This window comes from Phocoena sinus, chromosome 3 (genome assembly GCF_008692025.1).
Source record: "Phocoena sinus isolate mPhoSin1 chromosome 3, mPhoSin1.pri, whole genome shotgun sequence".
Taxonomy (NCBI): Eukaryota; Metazoa; Chordata; class Mammalia; order Artiodactyla; family Phocoenidae; genus Phocoena; species Phocoena sinus.
In genome coordinates, this window is record NC_045765.1 from 54166006 (window position 1) to 54187866 (window position 21861).

The following is a 21861-nucleotide window of genomic DNA, read 5'->3' on the forward strand; positions in this document are numbered from 1 at the left end:
ATACTAAAGAAAAATGAAATGCTAGGATTAGAAGAAAAATTTTAAAAACCTTAAAATTAATTAAAATTAATATCTTCAGAGGTATAAGAAAAGACCAAGTCTCTGTGATACAATAAAAGGCTGCCATTGATTGATAAAGACCTAAGTGTAAGGGCTAAAACTATAAAACCCTTAGAAGAAAACATAGGTGTAAGTCTTCATGACTTTCGATTAGGCCATGATGTTTTAGATATGACACCAAAAGCATAATAAGCAACCAAAGGGAAAAATAAATAAATTGGGTTTCATTAAATAAAAAAATCTTTTGTGCTTCAAAGGATACTATCAATACATTTAAAAGACAAACCACAGAATAGGAGAAAATATTTGTAAATCATATGTCTAATAAGGGTCTAGTATCCAGAATAAAGAACTACTCCAACTCAACAATAAAAAGACCAAAATCCTATTTTTAAATGTGCAAAGCATTTGAGTGGATATTTCTCCAAAGAAGATATTCAGATGGTCAATAAGCAAATGAAAAGATGCTCGACATCATTTGCCATCTGGGAAATGCAAACCAAACCACAATGAGATACTACTTCACACCATCTAGGATAGCTATAATCAAAAAGAAAATAACAAGTGTTGGTGAGGAGAAACTGGAACCCTCCTACACTGTCAATGGGAATGTTAAATGGTACAGTTACTTTGGAAAACAGTTTGACATTTCTTAAGAAATTAAACAGAGTAACTATATTTATGACCTAGCAATTCTAATTCTGGGTATATGCCCAAGAGGATCAAAAACATACATCCACATAAAAGCTTGTACATGAATGTTCACAGCAGCATTATTCATAATAGTGAAAAAGTGGAAACAAACCCAAATGTCCATCAGCTGATAAAATGTGGTACATCGATACCACATTAATATTATTTGGCCATAAAAAGGAATGAAGTATTGATATGTGCCACGACATGGATGAACCTTGGAAACATGCTAAGTGAATGAAGACAGACCCAAAAGGCTACATGTTGTATGATTCCATTTATATAAAATTTCCAGAACAGACAAATCCATAGAGACATGAAGTTGATTAGTGGTTGCCGAAGGCTAGAGGGAGGACAGAAGGGAAAGTAACCACTAATGGGAACCAGGTTTCTTTTCAGGGTGATGAAAATGTTCTGGAATTAGCGGTAATGCTTGTACAACTGTTTGAATATACTAAAAACCACTGAACAGCTTTAAAATGTGACTGTTAGGGTATGTAAATTACATCTCAATTTAAAAATTAAAAACTAAAAAGCTATAGAAAGAACCTTCAGAGAGCAAGAGAGCTTTTTGAGAGGAAAACTATACTAGCAAAAGCTTAAAAATCAGAAGTGTTAAAAAATAGGTTGAGAAAATCTATTAGAATCCAGGGAAATAAAGACAAAAATAGTAAATAGAGAAATGTTAAGAAAAATTAAATATCAACCAAGGAGGTCACTATACAACTAACAAGAGTTACAGAATAAGAAAACAAAGAACACTGAATAGAGGAAATCATTTTTTAAATTACACACACACACACACACAAATCCCAAATCCTGTCTTAGTCTAAAGAACACATTACACAAGATTGACAAATCTCATTGGGTATTTATCACAATAAATGACAAAATTCTTACACTATGACACATAATTAAGAAATTCTACAACAATGGAGGTAATATATAATGACCTAATTTCATCTTGAGCGAGGTTTCTCAGCTACAACACTATTGGCATTTGGGGCCATATACTTCTTTGTGGGCAGGGGGCTGTCCAGTGCATTGTAGAATGTTTAGCAGCATCCCTGGCCTCTACCCACCAGATGCCACTAGCACCAGCTCCTCTACTTGTGACAATCAAAAACGTTTCCACACATTACCAGATGTTGCTGGGTGGCAAATTTGCCCCCAGTTGAGAACCAGGGATCTAGGAAAAAAATAGGTCTCAGAAAAAATGGGTAATCAGAATGTTGAATATCTCAACATTGGAGATTAGAAGACAATGAAGCAATGCCTTCAAAATACTAGTAGCAAATAATTCCTCACCTAGAATTCCACATCCAACAAAATCAACAAATCAACATTTGATTTTATAGCATCCAAAATTTTCAGATGTTCAAGTTCTGAATAAATTTGTCACCAAATATTTTTCAGGAATTTAGGGGGGTAAACCAATAAAGAGGAAGACATAATAAATGCAGAAAATGAAATCAAATACATGAGAGAGAGAAAAGAAATTTCCAGGATGAAGGGTATAGCAAACCCCAAAATGCCAGCCGTGGAGTAGGTCTAGAGAGAAAATAGTGTACAATTGAGCAGGAGTCTGGGTGGCTCCACAGTAGCTCCAAGAAAAAATAATGGAACTGAGAGGTTTTTTTTATGGGCTTAATAATACAATGAGGAGCTTTAGACTTTAGAAAGTATGGGGATAACTTTAAAATATGTACATAGAAAACTTTACACCTATGTTTTCTTCTAAGGGTTTTAAAGTAAAGTGGAAAATGAGGCAATTATTAACTTAAGAGTAAAGAAATAGAAACAAAATCTTAGAGCAATATGAGGTTTGGGTCTAAGTGATATGTACATAGTCATAATTATTTAAACACTATTTAAACAGAATAATGATATCGGTATGAGAGAGGATGGGGTAGAAGAAATGTGCAAGTTTGTGTGTGTGCCCTTTGGAAGTAAATGGATAATATCTAAAACTTAAATTTGAGAAACAGCATTTTGTAAGCATATTATTTAGAAATATGGAGGCAAATATAATGGGGGAAAAAAACAAAAGGTTCAAAAGTTGTTACCTCTGGACAGACTTGAATAAGCTTGAAAAAAGTAGCATTATATGACGACTTAAATATTTGAAACATAAAATGTCTAAACAATTATGAAGATTATCCTTTTAAAACACATTGTAAGTGTTATAAACATTGTTAAGGTAACCACATATAACAAAAGTATAAAGTAAGGTGAGGGGAGGAGGAAGTGTAAGAATGTTTATTTGCTTGTCTTTCAGCAGGCAGTTGATTATTGCTAATATCTTAATATGCACCATACTCCTGTTTGTTAACCTTATAGGGAATATTTACCTAAGCTTAAGCAAGTTCTATAGTTTCATATTATTTTTATTATATTTCAGTAAAATCTGATGGTTTTAATTATAAAGAAGCAGTTTCTTACAGATTCGTTTTATAAAATTATTTCCATCCAGCTAGTAACTTATAAGCATCATAGAAATACTTTAGAATGATGATGACATTGATAATTATTCATGAGTGGGAGAATCATGGTGTTAATTCACTTTCTTTTTTGGTCTTATTGAATATGTTTGAATCATGTGACTACATATTATTTTAAAAGAATGAAAATCATTATTTGCATACTAAAAACCATTTATTATGAAAAAGAAATCATAACTCTACCAACATTTTTTCTATTTAACTGGGATTAAGTCCTTTTAAATTATGGCAGACGGTCTAAATAATATCAATTTTGTAAAAGAGAATACTCAGAAAACATCCAGATAAAATATTAGTTCATTTGAGGAAAGACAATAGTGTTCTCAAAACAACACTACAGAAATCCAGCTATATTCGAGGTCACAAAATTTTTTGCATAGGTGAAAATTATTTTTAAACCTAAAAGCCATCATTTACAATAGCCTGACATGCTATGATAATCGTAAAACATAATTCAGTTAGTCATAACAAGATATCAATGAACAAGCTCAAATATCAGGAATCTGAAAACATTTGTGACTTCCGAAAATCTGACCACCAAAAAACTGAGACCATTTCACCATTTAATGTCTCATCTCACATGCAAAATGTGAAGGGCTTAAAAAAAGACAGCAACTATAAAAAACACCTAGAGATTCTGAATGTAAAATACTTCAAACTATAAATATGACAAAACTTACGAATGAGTGAATATGTAAGCTCTATGTGAATGAAAGGGTTGGAAATTAATACATTAGTGAATATGATGATTTATCACGTCTTGTCAAGTGAGATTCTTAATTGAACCCCAAATGGTTTCTAAAGCTCGAGTTTTCCTCGGTGTCCGTACCAACCCCTTCACCCATGATGTTGGGGACAAGAGGTTTCAGACACTTGAACTCCCTGGTCCCGGAGCCTCCCGTCAGACACACCTCGTACTGGTAGCTCTGGCACAGGGTCCCCGTGCCGCTGACGCCCAGTAGGTGGTCCGGAAAGGGGCCCTCGGGCACCGAGCAGCGACCCTCCGAGGCCGCCCTGCCCCTCCTGCACAGCCACACCGCGACGAACACCAGCACCGATAAGAGGAAGAGCGACGACACCGACGCCAAGGCCACCACCAGGTAGACGGTGAGAGGGGCGGGCGGGGCCGCGTCCGCCGCTTCCGCTTCCGGGGCCGGCAGGTAGGGCTGCGAGAAGCCGTCCACCAGCAGCACGTGCAGCGTGACGCTGGCCGAGAGCGGCGGCTCGCCGTTGTCCTTGACCAGCACCAGCAGCCTGTGCTTGGCCGCGTCGCGCTCGCTCAGCAGCCGGGCCGTGCGCACCTCGCCGTTGTGCGCCCACACGCCGAACAGGCCGGGCTCCGTGGCCTTGAGCAGCTGGTACGACAGCCAGGCGTTCTGGCCCGAGTCGCCGTCCACCGCCACCACCTTGGTCACCAGGTAGCCCGCCTCGGCCGCCCTGGGCACCAGCTCGGTGCAGGGCGCCGAGGCGTTCTGCAGCGGGTACAGCACGAAGGGCGCGTTGTCGTTGTCGTCCGCCACGAGCACGCGCACCAGCGCCTGGCTGCTGAGCGCGGGCGAGCCGCGGTCGGCGGCGCCCACGCGGAACTCGAACGCCCTTAGGGCCTCGTAGTCCAGGGACCTCAGGGCGAACAGGTGGCCGTTGTCCGGGTTGATGGACACCAGGGAGGCCAGGGGCACGTGCGCGTCGAGGGGCGGCAGCAGCGAGTAGGTGACCTGGGCGTTGGCGCCCGCGTCTCTGTCTGTGGCGCGGACGCTGCCGATGTGCAGGGCGGGGCTGTTCTCGCGGACGGACAGGGTGTAGGAGGTCTGGGTGAAGGCGGGGGCGTTGTCGTTGACGTCGGACACCAGCACGGTTATGTTGTGCTCGGTTTTCAGCCTGGGAGTTCCCATATCTGTGACGGTGATGGTGATGTTGTACTCGGTTCTGCTCTCTCTGTCCAGCGCTCCTTCTGTTACCAAGGTGTAGAAATTTTCTACAGAAATTTTCAGAAGGAATGGGAGATGGTCTTGGATGTAACACATCATTTTGCCATTGTCCCCGGCGTCTGGATCTGAAATTCCGAAAATAGCGACCACAGTGTCAGGGGTGTTTTCTGGGATATCATTCATGAGTAATGACATGGTCAATTCAGGGGCGTTGTCGTTTACATCCGTCACTTCTATGGCCACAGTGCATTTTCCTGAAAGACCCCCACCGTCTGAGGCCTCAATTTCCATACGGTAAGATCGAATTTCCTCAAAATCCAACATTTTTTTTAATCGAATATCCCCCGTTACTGTGTTGATTTCAAAGGCCTGAATGACTTGACTTGATGATTGGAAAAATGAGTAGGAGAGCTCTCCGTGGGTCCCAGCATCCAAATCTCTGGCAGAGACAGTGATGACAAGGGAACCTATAGAGCTGTTCTCTGGGATCTGCACCTCGTAGAGCTGCCGAGCAAATTCAGGGGCGTTGTCATTTATGTCCAGGACCATGATGAGCACCTGGGAAGTCCCAGTCTTTGGCGGTGACCCACCATCCAGCGCCGTGAGGGTTAACCTGAGCTCTGGCTGCTCCTCACGGTCCAGCTCTTTGGCCAGCACCAGCTCCGGGTATTTCCTGCCGTCGCTGCGATTTCGAGTGAAAAGGTGGAAATGGAAGTTGGTGCTAATTGTGTAGTTCTGAACTGTGTTACTGCCCACATCTAAATCTTGAGCTATTTTCAAAGGAAATGCGGTTCCTGTATGGCTACTTTCTGAGATTTTCAGTAGGATTTCATTTTCCAGGAACTCAGGGGCATGGTCATTTACGTCTTGGAGCTGTAATTCACCTTGAATAAACTGCACCGGGTTTTTCAGTAACACCTGGAAATGCAGTATACATGGATCCATGTCACCGCACAACTCTTCCCGGTCCAGTTTTTCTTTTAGGAGCAAATTCCCACTCTTGTGCTCGACTTGCAAATGCTGTTTATTCCCTCTGGAAAGAATCCGGGCGCCCCGCGAGGCCAGCTCTCCTAAGCCCAACCCCAGATCTTTTGCTAGGTTGGCCACAAATGAGCCGCTGTGTCTCTCTTCTAGAACAGAATACTTAATGACCGCACCACCCACCTCCCACAATAGTAATAGAATAATAATGGCAGTCACTTGCCTTTTTTGCGTCGCTTTGGGTAGCGGCGTCTCCATGGTTCCTCCGGGTCTAAAAGATGCAGTATTTAATCACAAAATAATTGTTTTGCAGCCAGCTCTGCTATCTTGGTTCAGTAATCTTGAGTTAGCTCTTAACGTTGACAGGGGGATAGCCGCCTCTCTGAAATCTTCTTTACCCATCAGTGTAAATGTGTCTTTTGTGAGCTGCCAGAAACGGATCGGTTTTTATGGAGTCTGGGGGAGCATGCAGCGACAGTTTTTCACTTTCTTAACCTGCAGCGCCACCAAGCGTTCTGCTTCACAACTTCAGGTAGTCTTTATTTCAAAGAGTAATGTAATAATAGCTAAACTGCGTTGAACACCTTTTGGGTCATAGAGTGTTATAAACTCCTTTCCCCCTCACCTGTGATGCAGTTTTGTTCAAGTATCTAACAACAGTTGTGAGAGCAAAGTAATACCTATTTATCTATATATTCATCTTCTCTATAAAGGTACAAGTTCAGGTGACAAAACTGGGCTCAAGATAATTTTATTTATTTAATAAGTATTTCTCTGTGCAGGAATTTTTCTAGCTTCTCAGGATAAAGTGGTAAATTAAACACAAAAATTCTTGCTCTAGGGAGCTTACATTCGATTACAAAAATACTAATTTGTTCTATCGTGTTAGAAGAAGTTATAAAATTTTAAATCCAGTTTCTACTCCCAGTCAAATTGCAGTGTGCCTGTAACTTCTGAAAAATGTGATTTCTTTTCAGTCTCTGTATACATAACCTTGGGAAATTTTTTTTCCTTCATAAACTCATTGTGTGCATAGCTCACTAAAGTTGAGAAGAAATGCCCATTTGTTTTATTGGAAATCAGTAAGTTCTGAATTCAGGCAATGTCTTTCTGCAAACATGAAGAAGGCAATAAAGCCAATGAAGTCAAACATATACTTTCTAGGGAAGGGCCTATCCCAGTGTACACCCTCTGGGACTGTGCAGATGGGGTTACTGAAAAAATCCACTGCAACAAGTAAAGCCATGTGGTTGGAGTAAGAATAGCAGAAGAAGCAGTTCCCCCAAAGAAGAATGGAGGAGGAGAGGGGAAATATCTGGGAATACAAAACAGTAAGGGTTTCCTACACTCATTGAATTGATCAGTAATCATCCCTGACAAAAGAGCCATGATAGTTCATTTATTTGGACACAGAACACAGCTAAATATAATTTAGTTAAGTCCAGTTCCATTTTAATTAAGGATAAAAAGAAAATATTCACTCAATTGTCACTGCCAGACTTTGACGGGACCTTGTAAAGAGAGATATTTCATAAAATACTACAAATATAACCAACAAAAATAAAATCAAATATGGGTTCAACTGTGAAAGTAAATGATTTGTGGTTAATAAAGATAAATGGTGCATACACAGCGCTGGAAGCGAAAATCTGACATTAGCTAGTAACCTGATGCTCATAACTTACTTAGGGCTTGGCAGGTATCACACATATAGAAGGAGGAGGAGTTTGAAAAGTATAATTTGGATTTTACCAAAAATACCTCTGAACTTGCAAACTGTTAGACAAAGACAAGCAGATAAAATGTACTCTCAAGCACTTTATATTCTGTAATAGAGATTAGGGTGAACAAGGATGTTTTCTGTTTAGAAGGAAAGTTAAAACAGTGATATTTAATAATTTCACTTATTGGCAAGGATATTATATTATAAAGAGAATATTAGTATTACTAATTCCTTGAAAGTTATTTTTTTAATTCACTATTGGTATGTTAATAACACTTAGCAAATATTTATTAAGCATTTATAATTGGCTTGGTGTTGTTTTCAAAAGGCCAGCATATTCTTACATGAAGCTCACAAACTAATGTGTTGACAATTTTGTTAAGTCTATATTCATAGAAAATATGTATTGACTATTGTGGTATACTGAAATACACATAAATATGAATAGCTATTTTAGCATTTAGTCATCTTTAGTATTTATCTTTAGTTTTCCACACTTTAGTTACCCTAAACTTATACTGGGAATACAAAACAGTAAGTGTTCCCTACACTCATTGAATTGATTGGTAATCATCCCTGACAAAAGAGCCATGATAGTTCACTTATTTGGACACAGAACACAGCTAAATATAATTTAGTTAAGCCCAGTTCCATTTTAAATAATATCAAATACATTCAATAATATCAATCACATTAAAATTTTAAATATCTGATTAAATAATATTAAATACATTAAAACTTTTTCCCTACATAGCAGTAGTGATGACAGTTGTCACCACTACTTAGAAATACAATCTTGAGGACTTTGGAATATAATTTTTGTAAAAAGTATAGATTATTCAATTAAAAAATTTTTAAATAATGCAAATAAAAATTTACTTTTGTTCAAATTTTCAAATATACTTGAGTGAGAATAATTTTTAAAAACTACTAACGATAATATAGGGAAAATACTGTGCATTCCCAGTACCTGATTCTTTAAAATTTCACCCTAAGGAACAGTAATAAAATAATCAGGAAAACGGACCGTCAATAATATGCATTAATAACATGTAGGTTTAACTTAAAAGAGATGTCTAACTTATTAAGTAGGGTTTAATAGAATAATCCGATACTTAACTGAACAGGAAACTATTCCGAACGCTGGGGTTTTCCTCCATTTCCCTCCTAGTGCCCTGGGGAGGGAAGTTAGGGTGAATAGGTTTCAGAAACTTGAACTCGCTGGTCCCAGGGCCTCCCGTCAGACACACCTCGTACTGGTAGCTCTGGGACAGGGTCCCCGTGCCGCTGACGTCCACCAGGTGGCCCGGAAAGGGGCCCTCGGGCACCGAGCAGCGACCCACAGAGGCCGCCCCGCCCCTCCTGCACAGCCGCACCGCGACGAACACCAGCACCGAGAAGACGAAGAGCGACGACACCGACGCCAAGGCCACCACCAGGTAGACGGTGAGAGGGGCGGGCGGGGCCGCGTCCGCCGCTGCCGCTTCCGGGGCCGGCAGGTAGGGCTGCGAGAAGCCGTCCACCAGCAGCACGTGCAGCGTGACGGTGGCCGAGAGCGGCGGCTCGCCGTTGTCCTTGACCAGCACCAGCAGCCTGTGCTTGGCCGCGTCGCGCTCGCTCAGCAGCCGGGCCGTGCGCACCTCGCCGTTGTGCGCCCACACGCCGAACAGGCCGGGCTCCGTGGCCTTGAGCAGCTGGTACGACAGCCAGGCGTTCTGGCCCGAGTCGCCATCCACCGCCACCACCTTGGTCACCAGGTAGCCCGCCTCGGCCGCCCTGGGCACCAGCTCGGTGCAGGGCGCCGAGGCGTTCTGCAGCGGGTACAGCACGAAAGGCGCGTTGTCGTTGTCGTCCACCACGAGCACGCGCACCAGCGCCTGGCTGCTGAGCGCGGGCGAGCCGCGGTCGGCGGCGCCCACGCGGAACTCGAACGCCCTTAGGGCCTCGTAGTCCAGGGACCTCAGGGCGAACAGGTGGCCGTTGTCCGGGTTGATGGACACCAGGGAGGCCAGGGGCACGTGCGCGTCGAGGGGCGGCAGCAGCGAGTAGGTGACCTGGGCGTTGGCGCCCTCGTCTCTGTCTGTGGCGCGGACGCTGCCGATGTGCAGGGCGGGGCTGTTGTTCTCGCGGACGGACAGGGTGTAGGAGGTTTGGGTGAAGGCGGGGGCGTTGTCGTTGACGTCGGACACCAGCACGGTTATGTTGTGCTCGGTTTTCAGCCTGGGGGTTCCCATATCTGTGACGGTGATGGTGATGTTGTACTCGGCTCTGCTCTCTCTGTCCAGCGCTCCTTCTGTTACCAAGGTGTAGAAATTTTCAACGGATGGTCTTAGAAGAAAGGGGAGATTGTCATCTATAGAACAAGTAACCTGTTGGTTATGTCCAGAATCTGCATCTGATATACTGAAAACTGCCACTATGATCTCAGGCAGGTTTTCAGGGATGGGGTTGGTAAGTGACGACATAGTCAATTCGGGAGCATTGTCATTCACGTCCAGGACCTTGATGACTAAACTGCATTTTCCTGATAGTCCCCCACCATCTGTGGCCTCAACATCCACCTGATATGATTGAAATTCCTCAAAATCCAATGTCTTTCTCAGTCGAATTTCTCCCGTATTTGCGTTTAATTCGAAGGGTTGGTTAACATCATCGACTTGAAATAGGGCATAAGATACCTCCCCAAAGGATCCTGCGTCTAAATCTCTCGCTGAGACGGTGAGAACCAGAGAGCCCAGGGAGCTATTTTCAGGGACTTGGGCCTCATAGAACTCCTGAGCAAACTCGGGGGCGTTGTCATTGCTGTCCAAGACCACGATCTGAATTTTTGTGGTCCCAGACCGGGGCGGAGAGCCGCCATCCAGCGCTGTGAGGATTAGCCTGAGCTCGGGCTGCTCCTCACGGTCCAACGCCTTGTCCAGTACCAGCTCTGGGGACTTCCTGCCGTCCTTGCGGTTCCGAGTGAGAACGTGGAAGTGAGGACTGGAGCTGATTTTGTAGCTCTGAAGGCTGTTGCTACCAGCGTCTAAATCCTGTGCCATTTTCAAAGGAAATACCTTTCCTGGCATAGTAATTTCTGATATTTTTAGTAGCATTTCTCCAGCGGGGAACTCTGGGGCATGGTCATTTATATCTCTAATTAGCAAGGCAGCCTGAAAAAACTGCAAGGGATTTTCCAGTAACACTTGGAAGGGTAGCACACAGGGCTCAGTAGAGCCGCAAAGCTCCTCCCGGTCCAGTTTTTCATTTAGCAGCAAATCATAGGTCTCTGGATCAAACTGCAAATACTGCCTATTCCCCTTAAAAACAACTCGGGCGGCCCGGGCAGCCAGCTCTCCCATCGTGAGTCCCAGGTCCTTTGTCAGGTTGGCCACAAATGTGCCACTTTCTGTCTCCTCCAGTATAGAATACTGAATCGATTCTGAACCTGCCTCCCACAAAAGAATCAATATAATGAAGATCACCACTTGCCTTTTCTTATGATGTACTTTTGTTTGCACCATCTCCATTGTTATGTCTGGTTCCAGAGGAAAAATCCTTTTCCAATCCCAATCACCACGTCCACCGTTGACCCTCCAAAATGTCTGCTATAAAATTTCAAATTCGTTCTTATAATTTGTCTGGTGGCGTCCGCTCCCCGAACACTTCTATCTTAGCTTTAGCTGTGTGTTCTGTATTTTTTTCTTGGGTTTCTCCGTGAAATGGAGTCCACTGAATGCAGAGCTTTTATCCACTCTCTTAGCCTGCACTGCCACCATGCGTTCAAATTAATAACTTCGTGGGGTGCTGCAGGTCAACACCACATCCAAAATCTGAGCATTAAAAGGTTTTTTTAAAAGTCAGTGTTTCTCAAACTGTAGTGTGTGAAACACATGCATAAAGACTTAACTGGGAGTCTCGGGGTGTTTTTTCAAAGTCAATTCCTGAGCTCCCCTCCAGAACTTGAATCAAATTCTCTGGCAGTACTAACAGAAATTTGCACTTCAGTCTTACTTCTTAAGTGATTCTGATGCGAACTAACACATTTAAGAATCATTCCCTCAGATAATGTAAACTTCCTATAACCAACTTTTATTCATTGGCAGTGCAGTTTATCTCTGAGGAGCAGTGTAATTTCTGAATCCAAGTATACTATTTAATTGTCCCATCAACAAACTATACAAAATGTAAAAGTTGGTTAGCAAGACCAATCTTAAAATACACAATCATTCTCTAAATTATATGGCTAATAATATGATATGAACAACATACTTACTTTGTTTTGTGGGCACACCTGCACAGTACAGGGAACAATTAGGCTATTAGGAAAATTGAGGCCAAGAAATACTTAAGATAGAAGTATCTAATCAAATTAAAGTATTTAAAAGAGGGACTAGGAGCAATCAGGTATCTGTCATAAGTAAGCATTTTAGGATTCCCTGCATTTTTGTATGGGTAGAAATGGTCATGATTTTATTAGTGGTCTTCATTTTATTGTAACTTTTGGGTTAAATTTCCCTGCTATATTAAGTAATTAATCAAGGTCCAAATATATTGCCCTGTTGTAAGAGCATATGCAATGCAGAAAACAAACGTTCAAGAATCACCTCTACCGGTCTCTCACAACAAGGATGACACTAGGTCCTATAAATATAGACCAAATAAGGTAGTGTGAAAGGTGAATTATATTTGAGTGGATACCCTGGAATTCAATGATGGTTCATCATGGCTATATTCATTCACAGCTCACCAGTTTCTGCTCAGATAAATTGGAAAATGTATCTCTAAACTTCCTGAGAATACATTAAGTGGGTCAGTGCATATCTGAGTACACAAAATACACCAAACATGATTCATTTAAGAATGATTTCATATTTATTGAGAGGTGAAATCAATCGAGTTCAAGCAAAATTCACTTCAGGTAAGGAGTGAATATGGAGGATTAAAAATGATATTTTTCAAAATACTTCAACTCTAGCTAAAATAAATAAAGGTAAATAAATCTAAACTCTGAACAGATGAAGTCATTTTCTAGTTGAAAAGCACCTCCATCTACCCAGAAGGATAAAATTAAGATCATTTTGTTTCACTTGATAAATGTTACTGAGAACAGACTTCCTTGAGGATCTGAATAACAAAATACACTGATGAAGTAAAACCAACAATCATAAACATCTTGGATGGGTTTAGCTTCTTCTCTGAAACAAAATTATTTCTAGCTCAATCCTCAATGCTTCCTCCTTTCAGTGGGCAGTCTGAGTTCTGATTCCAACTTAATGGCATCGCTGGCATCCACAGAGTCCTTTATTCACTCTCTGCCTGAAGGCATCCTCAAATACAGCTTATTAAATTATTTTTTCATTTTGAAGCAAATCTTAATTATTAGTACAGTATGTGTAAAAAATCAAGTTAGATCATTGAAGTGTCTGTGAGAGCATTACCTTTTATGATAGAGAGAAAGAAGATAGTATCTTTTTGTTATCTTCTTTGGTTTCCTCTTTTTTTTAAAATTTATTTATTTTTGGCTGCGTTGGATCTTCGTTGCTGCACGCGGGCTTTCTCTAGTTGTGGCAAGCGGGGACTACTCTTCTTTGCCGTGCGTGAGCTTCTCATTGTGGTGGCTTCTCTTGTTGCAGAACACGGGCTCTAGGCGCGGGGGCTTCAGTAGTTGTGGCTTGTGGGCTCTAGAGTGCAGGTTCAATAATTGTGGTGCACAGGCTTAGTTGCTCTGAGGCATGTGGGATCTTCCTGGACCAGGGCTCGAACCCATGTGCCCTGCATTGGCAGGTGGATTCTTAACCACTGCGCCACCAGGGAAGCCCCTCTTTTTTTAAAAAAAACTTTTTTTTTTTTTTTGGCTGCATTGGGTCTTTGTTGCTGTGCACAGGCTTTCTCTAGTTGTGGCGAGCAGGGGCTACTCTTCATTGCGGTGCGCCAGCTTCTCATTGCAGTGGCTTCTCTTGTTGCAGAGCACGGGCTCTCAGGCCTGCGGGCTTCAGTAGTTGTGGCACGAGGGCTCAGTAGTTGTGGCTCACGGGCTCTAGAGTGCAAGCTCAGTATCTGTGGTGCACAGGCTTACTCTGCGGCATGTGGGATCTTCCCAGACCAGGGCTCGAACCCATGTCCCCTGCATTGGCAGGCGGATTCTTAACCACTGCACCACCAGGGAAGCCCCAAGAAAATAGTATCTTAATGTAACCCCAAAAGATATCAGTTGGGTATGTGAAGAAACTGCCTTTTTGGAAAGTGGATTACATTAGATTCCATCAGGAAAATGCTTCTCAGTTGCTTTGATTTGATCGGCTAGAGTTGAACTGACTTTGCTTTTACAAACGTCTCACAAGAAATAATTCATTTCAAGTCTTTATTATGGAAAAAGTTCAACATATACAAAGTAAACAGCATAAACTTGCATGTACACATCACCCAGCTTCACAACATTCTGTCTTGTTTCATCTGTACTTTTTCCTCCACTTTATGCCTCCCACTCAGTGTTTTTTTTTTGTATAGTTCTTTTCTTTTTTTCTTTTTTTAACATCTTTATTGGAGTATAATTGCTTTACAATGGTGTGTTAGTTTCTGCTTTATAACAAAGTGGATCACCTATACATATACATATATCCCCATATCTCTTCCCTCTTGCATCTCCCTCCCTCCCACCCTCCCTATCCCACCCCTTTAGGTGGTCACAAAGCACCGAGCTGATCTCCCTGTGCTATGCGGCTGCTTCCCACTAGCTATCTATTTTACGTTTGGTAGTGTATATATGTCCATGCCACTCTCTCACTTTGTCCCAGCTTACCCTTCCCCCTCCCCATATCCTCAAGTCCATTCTCTAGTAGGTCTGTGTCTTTATTCCTGTCTTGCCCCTAGGTTCTTCATGACCATTTTTTTGTTTGTTTTTTAGATTCCATATGTATGTGTTAGCATACGGTATTTGTTTTTCTCTTTCTGACTTACTTCACTCTGTATGACAGACTCTAGGTCCATTCACCTCACTACAAATCTCAATTTCGTTTCTTTTTATGGCTGAGTAATATTCCATTGTATATATGTGCCATATCTTCTTTATCCATTCATCTGTTGATGGACACTTAGGTTGCTTCCATGTCCTGGCTATTGTAAATAGAGCTGCAATGAACATTGTGGTACATGACTCTTTTTGAATTATGGTTTTCTCAGGGTATATGCCCAGTAGTGGGATTGCTGGGTCGTAGGGTAGTTATATTTTTAGTTTTTTAAGGAACCTCCATACTGTTCTCCATACTGGCTGTACCAATTCACATTCCCACCAGCAGTGCAAGAGTGTTCCCTTTTCTCCACACCCTCTCCAGCATTTATTGTTTGTAGATTTTTTGATGATGGCCATTCTGACCTGTGTGAGATGATATCTCATTGTAGTTTTTTTTTGTTTTTTTTTTTTTTTTTATGCGTTACGCGGGCCTCTCACCGCTGCGGCCTCTCCCGCTGCGGAGCACAGGCTCCGGACGCGCAGGCCCAGCGGCCATGGCCCACGGGCCCAGCCGCTCCGCGGCATGCGGGATCCTCCCAGACCGGGGCACGAACCCGCGTCCCCTGCATCGGCAGGCGGACCCTCAACCACTGCGCCACCAGGGAAGCCCCTCATTGTAGTTTTGATTTGCGTTTCCCTAATGATTAATGATGTTGAGCATTCTTTCATGTGTTTGTTGGCAATCTACGTATCTTCTTTGGAGAAATGTCTGTTTAGGTCTTCTGCCCATTTTTGGATTGGGCTTTTTGTTTTTTTCATACTGAGCTGTATGAGCTGCTTGTAAATTTTGGAGATTAATCCTTTGTCAGTTGCTTCATTTGCAAATGTTTTCTCCCATTCTGAGGGTTGTCTTTTCATCTTGTTTATGGTTTTCTTTGCTGTGCAAAAGCTTTTAACTTTCATTAGGTCCCATTTGTTTATTTTTGTTTTTATTTCCATTTCTCTAGGAGGTGGGTCAAAAAGGATCTTGCTGTGATTTATGTTATAGAGTGTTCTGCCTATGTTTTCCTCTAAGCGTTTTATAGTGTCTGGCCTTACATTTAGGTCGTCAATCTATTTTGAGTTTATTTTTGTGTATGGTGTTAGGGAGTGTTCTAATTTCATTCTTTTACATGTAGCTGTCCAGTTTCCCCAGCACCACTTATTGAAGAGGCTGTCTTTTCTCCACTGTATATTCTTGCCTCCTTTATCAAAGATAAGGTGACCATATGTGCATGGGTTTATCTCTGGGTTTTCTATCCTGTTCCATTGATCTATATTTCTGTTTTTGTGCCAGTACTGTATAGTTCTTTTCTTAAGATAATGTTTACAAAATTGAAATGCACCAATCTTAACTGTGTCATTTTTAACAAATGGATCCATCAGTGTTAAAGATAATGAAAGTTTCCATGATTCACTGGGAACTGTCTTAATTATATTTTCCAGGTTAATTTTAATAATTAGGTGGCAAAATATTGGTCTCCTCTGGACACAACACAGAAAGGTAAACAATGTAAAAAATCACCATGTCCCATGCTCTTTCTTGCTTATGTATGCTAATTTGAAGTGACCATTTCAAGATTAATTTAGTTGTATTATTACCAGTGAGTTGAAATAGTACTTTAACTGATGAAACATTGTAAAGTGTGTTAAACTTAATTTTATTTAGTTAACATAACTGTTGCATAGCTGATCAAGCTGATTTCCATTTATATGCCACGTGTGTTTGTTTTCCTTTCATTCCATTATAACATTTAAAATATCTTCAAGTTATTAAAAATGAAAGATAAAGACTAAACTTCAAGGATGGATTGAACCTCTTGGAAATCTTTCTAAATTTAGTTATGTGCAAGGAAAAACACAATTATTCAGGGAAAAGACAGAAGTGATATATAAGCCAATAACTTATGAAAACCTTTCAACTGATGTGATATATGTAGCAGAAAAGTTTTAAAATATAAACAGTTTGATGCTAAACACATTTGAAATCTGAAATGGATGGGGAAGATCATTCACTTCAATATATTTGAAAATTTTCCCTTGAGACTTTGTGTTTGACCCATGGATTAGTTAGAAGTGTGTTGTTTAGTTTCCAAGTGTTTGAAGATTTTCCTGTTATTTTTCTGTTGATTTCTAGTTTGATTCCATTGTGGTTGGAGAACCCATGCTGTATGATTTCAATTTTTAAAAATTGGTTGAAGTTTGTATTATGGACTTGTTTAAATGGTCTGTCTTCTCTGAGCATTTGAAAAGGATGTGTATTCTGGAGTTCTTGGGTGGGTGTTCTATAAATATGTTGGTTGATGGTATTGAGTTTTCTGTACTCTTGCTGATTTTCTGCCTAGTTGTTCTGTCAGTTGAGATAGGGTTGAGAGAGGGTGTTTAAGTCTCCAACTTTAATTGTGGATCTATTTCTCCTTTCAGTTCTATCAGGTTTTGCTTCACATATTTTTCAACTCTGTTGTTTGGTGTGTACATATTTAGGCTTTCTATGTCTTCTTTTATCATTATATAATGTCCTACTATATCTCCAATGTCATTTTCTTTGCATATTTTTCTATCTTTTTACTTTCAATCTGCCTGTATCATTATATATGTTTTCTAATTAATTAATTAATTAATTTTTGGCTGCATTGGGTCTTCATTGCTGTGCATGGGTTTTCTCTAGTTGCGGCGAGTGGGGGCTACTCTTTGTTGTGGTGTGTGGGCTTCTCACTGCAGTGGCTTCTCTTGTTGCAGAGCATGGGCTCTAGGTGAGCAGGCTTCAGTAGTTGTGGCTCATGGGCTCTAGAGCGCAGGTTCAATAGTTGTGGTTCACGGGCTTAGTTGCTCCACAGCCTGTGGGATCTTCCCAGACCAGGGCTCGACCCTGTGTCCCCTGCACTGGCAGGTGGATTCTTAATCACTGTGCCACCAGGGAAGCCCCTGTATCATTATATTTGAAGTGAAGTTTCCTATAGACAGCATATGGTTGGTCATTTTTAAAAACCCATTCTGCCCATCTCTTTTAATTGGTGTGTTCAGACCACTTACATTTAATATAATTACTGATATGTTAAAGCTTAAGTCTGCCATTTTATGTGTCTATCTTTTCTTTCTCCATTTTCTTTTTCCTGTCTTCTTGTGGGTTATTAGAATGTTTTTTAGAATTCTACTTTGATTTCTCTATAGTGGGCTTTAGTGTATCACTTTGTATAGCTTTTATAGTGGTTGGCCCACACATAACTTATCACAGTTTACTGGTTGTCATTTTACCAGTTCAAGAGAAGCGTTGAAAACCTTCCTCCCTTTACATACCTTTACTCTCCCCCATTTATAATTGTCTTAAATATTTCCTCTACATACATTTTGAACTATATTAGACAGTATTATAATTTTGGATTCAACCGTGAAACATAATTTAGAAAACTAAATTCTAAAAAGGAGAAGGAAAGTCTATTGTGTTTACCCATATTTTTGTTTACTGTGTTCTTCCTTCTTTCCTGATGTTCCAAGATTCCTTTTTTTATTGATTCCTTTCTGTTTGGAGAACTCCCTATAGCCTTTTTTTTTTTTTTTTTTTTTTTTAGGGTAGGCCTGTTAATTTTTCTTTTCTTTCACCACTTGGAAAATACGCCAGTTTCTTCTGACAATCCATGGTTTCTGATGAGAAGTCTACTCTCATTCAGCTAGTTATTGCCCTATGGGTAATGTGTCATTTCTTTCTTGCTGCTTTTAAGATTTTTTCCTTCTTTTTAGTTTTCAGAAATTTGACTGTGTCTTTTGGTATAAATTCTTTGTTTGTTTGTTTATCTTGCTTTGGATTTGTTTGACTTCTTGAATCTCTGGGTCTCTATCTTTTGCCGCATTTGGAAAGTCTTCTCCTCTCCTTCTGGAATTCCAGTGACACAAATATTTGATCTCTTGGTATTGTCCAACAGGTCCCTGAGGCTCTGTTAATTTTTACACTGTTTTCTCTCTTTTGCTCAAATTGGGTACATAATTGCTATTGTTCTATCTTCTAGTTCCCTGACTCTTTGTATTCCTGTTGTTGAGCTTATCTACTGTTTTTCATTTCAATGATTGTATTTTTAATTTGTAAAAATTCCATTGGTATTCCTTTATATTTCTTTATTTCCTTGCTGCCACTTTACATTTCTTTTCTGAGAATATTTTTTCTTTTGTTTCAAGCATGTTTATAATTGCTCATTGAGGCATTTTTCAGTCCACTTAAAAATCATTCTCAGATATTTCCAACATCTCTTTCATCTTGGTGTTGGCATCTTTTAATAGTCTATTTTATTCACTTCGATATCTTTCTAGTTGTTGGTATGACCCAGGTAGTACCTTCCTAGATGTGCCTGTACCCAAAAGGAACTCTTGCTCAAGTGCATGAGGAGATGTATTCAAGAATGCTTATAGCGGTATTATTATGGTAACAAAACTCTTGGAGCAACCCAAAAGTCAATCAACATTAAAATGAATTTAGAGGTGAAGGTGTATTTATATAGTGGAATACTGTAGAGCGGTGTAAATGAATGAACTGCATTAACATGGATGAATTCAATACCATAATGATTGAAAAAAGCAAGCCCACAGATGATCCATACTACATGAATCCATTTATATAAATTTCAAAGACAGACAAAAATCAAACAATGTATTATTTAGCTATATATGCATATCTGATATAATTACAAAGAATAACAAGTAATTAATTAAAAATTCAGGATAGTGGTTGATTATAATGAGGGTGGAAGATGTTATCATGGAGGCACACAGGGATTTCCAAGGTGTTGGTATTGTTCTAATTCTTAAGCTGGGTGATGAACATTTATTATTTTTATTTTAAATTGCACATATACATTGTATACACTTTTTGGAATACTTAATAGATTTCAAAATAGAAAAAAATAAAAACAAAAAAGTAATGTCTTTAGGGTCAGGCTGCCTGGACTCAAATCCTGATTCCACCACTTACTAGCTAGGTAGCATTGGGCAAGTTACTTTAATTCTTTATGTCCAGTTTGTTCATCTCTAAAATTGGGATACCAATTGTACCATTATTTTGAGGATTAAATGAGATATGTGTAAAGAATTTAGAAAACAGTAAGGTGCATAGAAATTGTATAATAGTAATAATAATAATACATTGTATGTAACATATAATTTTAATAATTATTAGTTTCCCTCCAGACCTTCCTTCAAAAACATTAAGGCTCATTTCTAAAGAAATAAAAGAAATTTTTTTGGAGAACACTAGGATATTTTAGTGTAGATTTTAGGAGTCCCAGCATAAAACCTTTGTATCCTGACACTTGCCGGGCCACATCCTGAAAAGAGTTCTTTGCCCATTCATCACAATGCCCCTTAAAGTAAAGTCTGATATTTTATAAACCTGGCTCTGCACTACCTCACATGGAGCACCATGTCAAAATTTCCACTCAGGACAGAAACTTGGGTGCAGACCACCTTATCACACAAAGCAGAGAAGACTTGGGACTTCCCTGGTAGCCCAGTGGTTAACACTTCACCTTCCAATGCAGGGGATGCAGGTTTGATCCCTGGTCAGGGAGCTAAGCACCCACATGCCTCACAGCCGAGAAGCCAAAACATAAAACAGAAGCAATACTGTAACAAATTCAATAAAGAATTTAAAAATGGTCCACATCAAAAAAATCTTGAATAAAAACAAAGCAGAGAAAACAGCAATTGCTACACACCAGCTACTCAGTTTCTTTTTCTTACATATGAACAGATAATCTATCACCAGACATATGAAAACCACAAATGACACAGAAACACAAAAAGAGAAATGCAACCTCCAGGAAACAGATCATTCAGGAAATAAAGTGAACTTTGAAAATCCCAAGTGCTACTATGGAAAAGACACAATCAGATAATAAGAAAACTCTTAGGGATTTAAATATGCCACTAAAATTAAAAATTCAATAAAAATACTCAAAATAAAGTGAGGGACTAACTCTAAGTTAGGATATAGAGGAAAAACCAAAGTTGTAAAAGAGAAATATAAGAAAGATAGAGAAACAATTTAACATGTTTAATATCCAACAAGTACAAGTCTCAGACAAACATAACAAGCTAAAGTTACGAATACAATTATTAAGGAAATAATACTAGAGATGAAAAAATCTCAGATATGAAAAGGCACGAATAGTTAGAATATATAAAACATTGAATGACATAAGTAACATGTAAGACATTTATGAAGTGGAAGTGAAAACTAAATGCATTTTCAGATATGCAGAGACAGAGAAAGTTTATTTTTGTGCACTCTCTCTTAAGAAGCCACTAGAGGATATACTGTAGCAAAGAGAAGGAATTAAAAAAAAAAAAAAAAGGAAAGAAGGAGACTTTCTTGAACCCTACCGCAATCACCTAACATAAGCCCAAATCCTCTAGCTCCTTTGTAGGGCACTGTTACTTAGTTGACCCATGGTTCCCCATGGTGTGCAGTCTCCCTCATTATAAGTCAGTAAACCCACCTTTACTGACTATAATGTTCTGATATAATGTGTTCCTGGTGATCTTTACCTGCAGGGCATTCATAATTTATATGGTCATTAAAAGTAAAATTTTAACATTGCTTTTCAGGTTTTAAAACATCTATAGACAAACAAGGACTTCTTAGCTACAGTTGTAGAATGGGTCATTAACCCTAACTATATAAAAGTAAAAGCGCATTTTTGAGAGGTTTGAAAGTATAAGGGAGAAACAAGTAACAGGAAAAATAAGAATTCTATTCGTTTCTTTCATGCAAGAAAATCAAAAGAAACTGTTATTAGTGGAACAATAAATGGAGCTTTCAGTTTGAGCAGAGAAGTAACAGAAAATAGTGAGACAGCTATATGTGAAAGATGTATGAGAGAAATTTTAAGTACCGGATACCAAACAACAATAGCATGAAATTGTTTAAAGTTTACGAAAAAGTTACAAACATATTCTTTTTTTTTTTTTTTTTTTTTTTTTTTTTTTTGCGGTACGCGGGCCTCCCGCTGTTGTGGC

The 21861-nt window shown here is 39.9% G+C and overlaps 3 protein-coding genes across 3 annotated transcripts in view; 1 reads left to right on the forward strand and 2 right to left on the reverse strand.

The window, feature by feature from the left end:
- LOC116751289 (transcription initiation factor TFIID subunit 7-like) overlaps positions 1-21861 on the forward strand; it is a 183069-nt gene that overhangs the window by 96409 nt on the left and 64799 nt on the right. The gene's annotated exons all lie outside the window — the stretch shown is intronic.
- LOC116751281 (protocadherin beta-17-like) lies at positions 3448-6801 on the reverse strand. The gene has a single exon (XM_032626991.1). The coding sequence runs from the start codon at positions 6419-6421 to the stop codon at positions 4031-4033; it is 2391 nt and encodes a 796-aa protein (XP_032482882.1). The 5' UTR covers positions 6422-6801; the 3' UTR covers positions 3448-4030.
- PCDHB6 (protocadherin beta 6) lies at positions 7591-11611 on the reverse strand. Its single transcript, XM_032626990.1, has one exon. The coding sequence runs from the start codon at positions 11393-11395 to the stop codon at positions 9002-9004; it is 2394 nt and encodes a 797-aa protein (XP_032482881.1). The 5' UTR covers positions 11396-11611; the 3' UTR covers positions 7591-9001.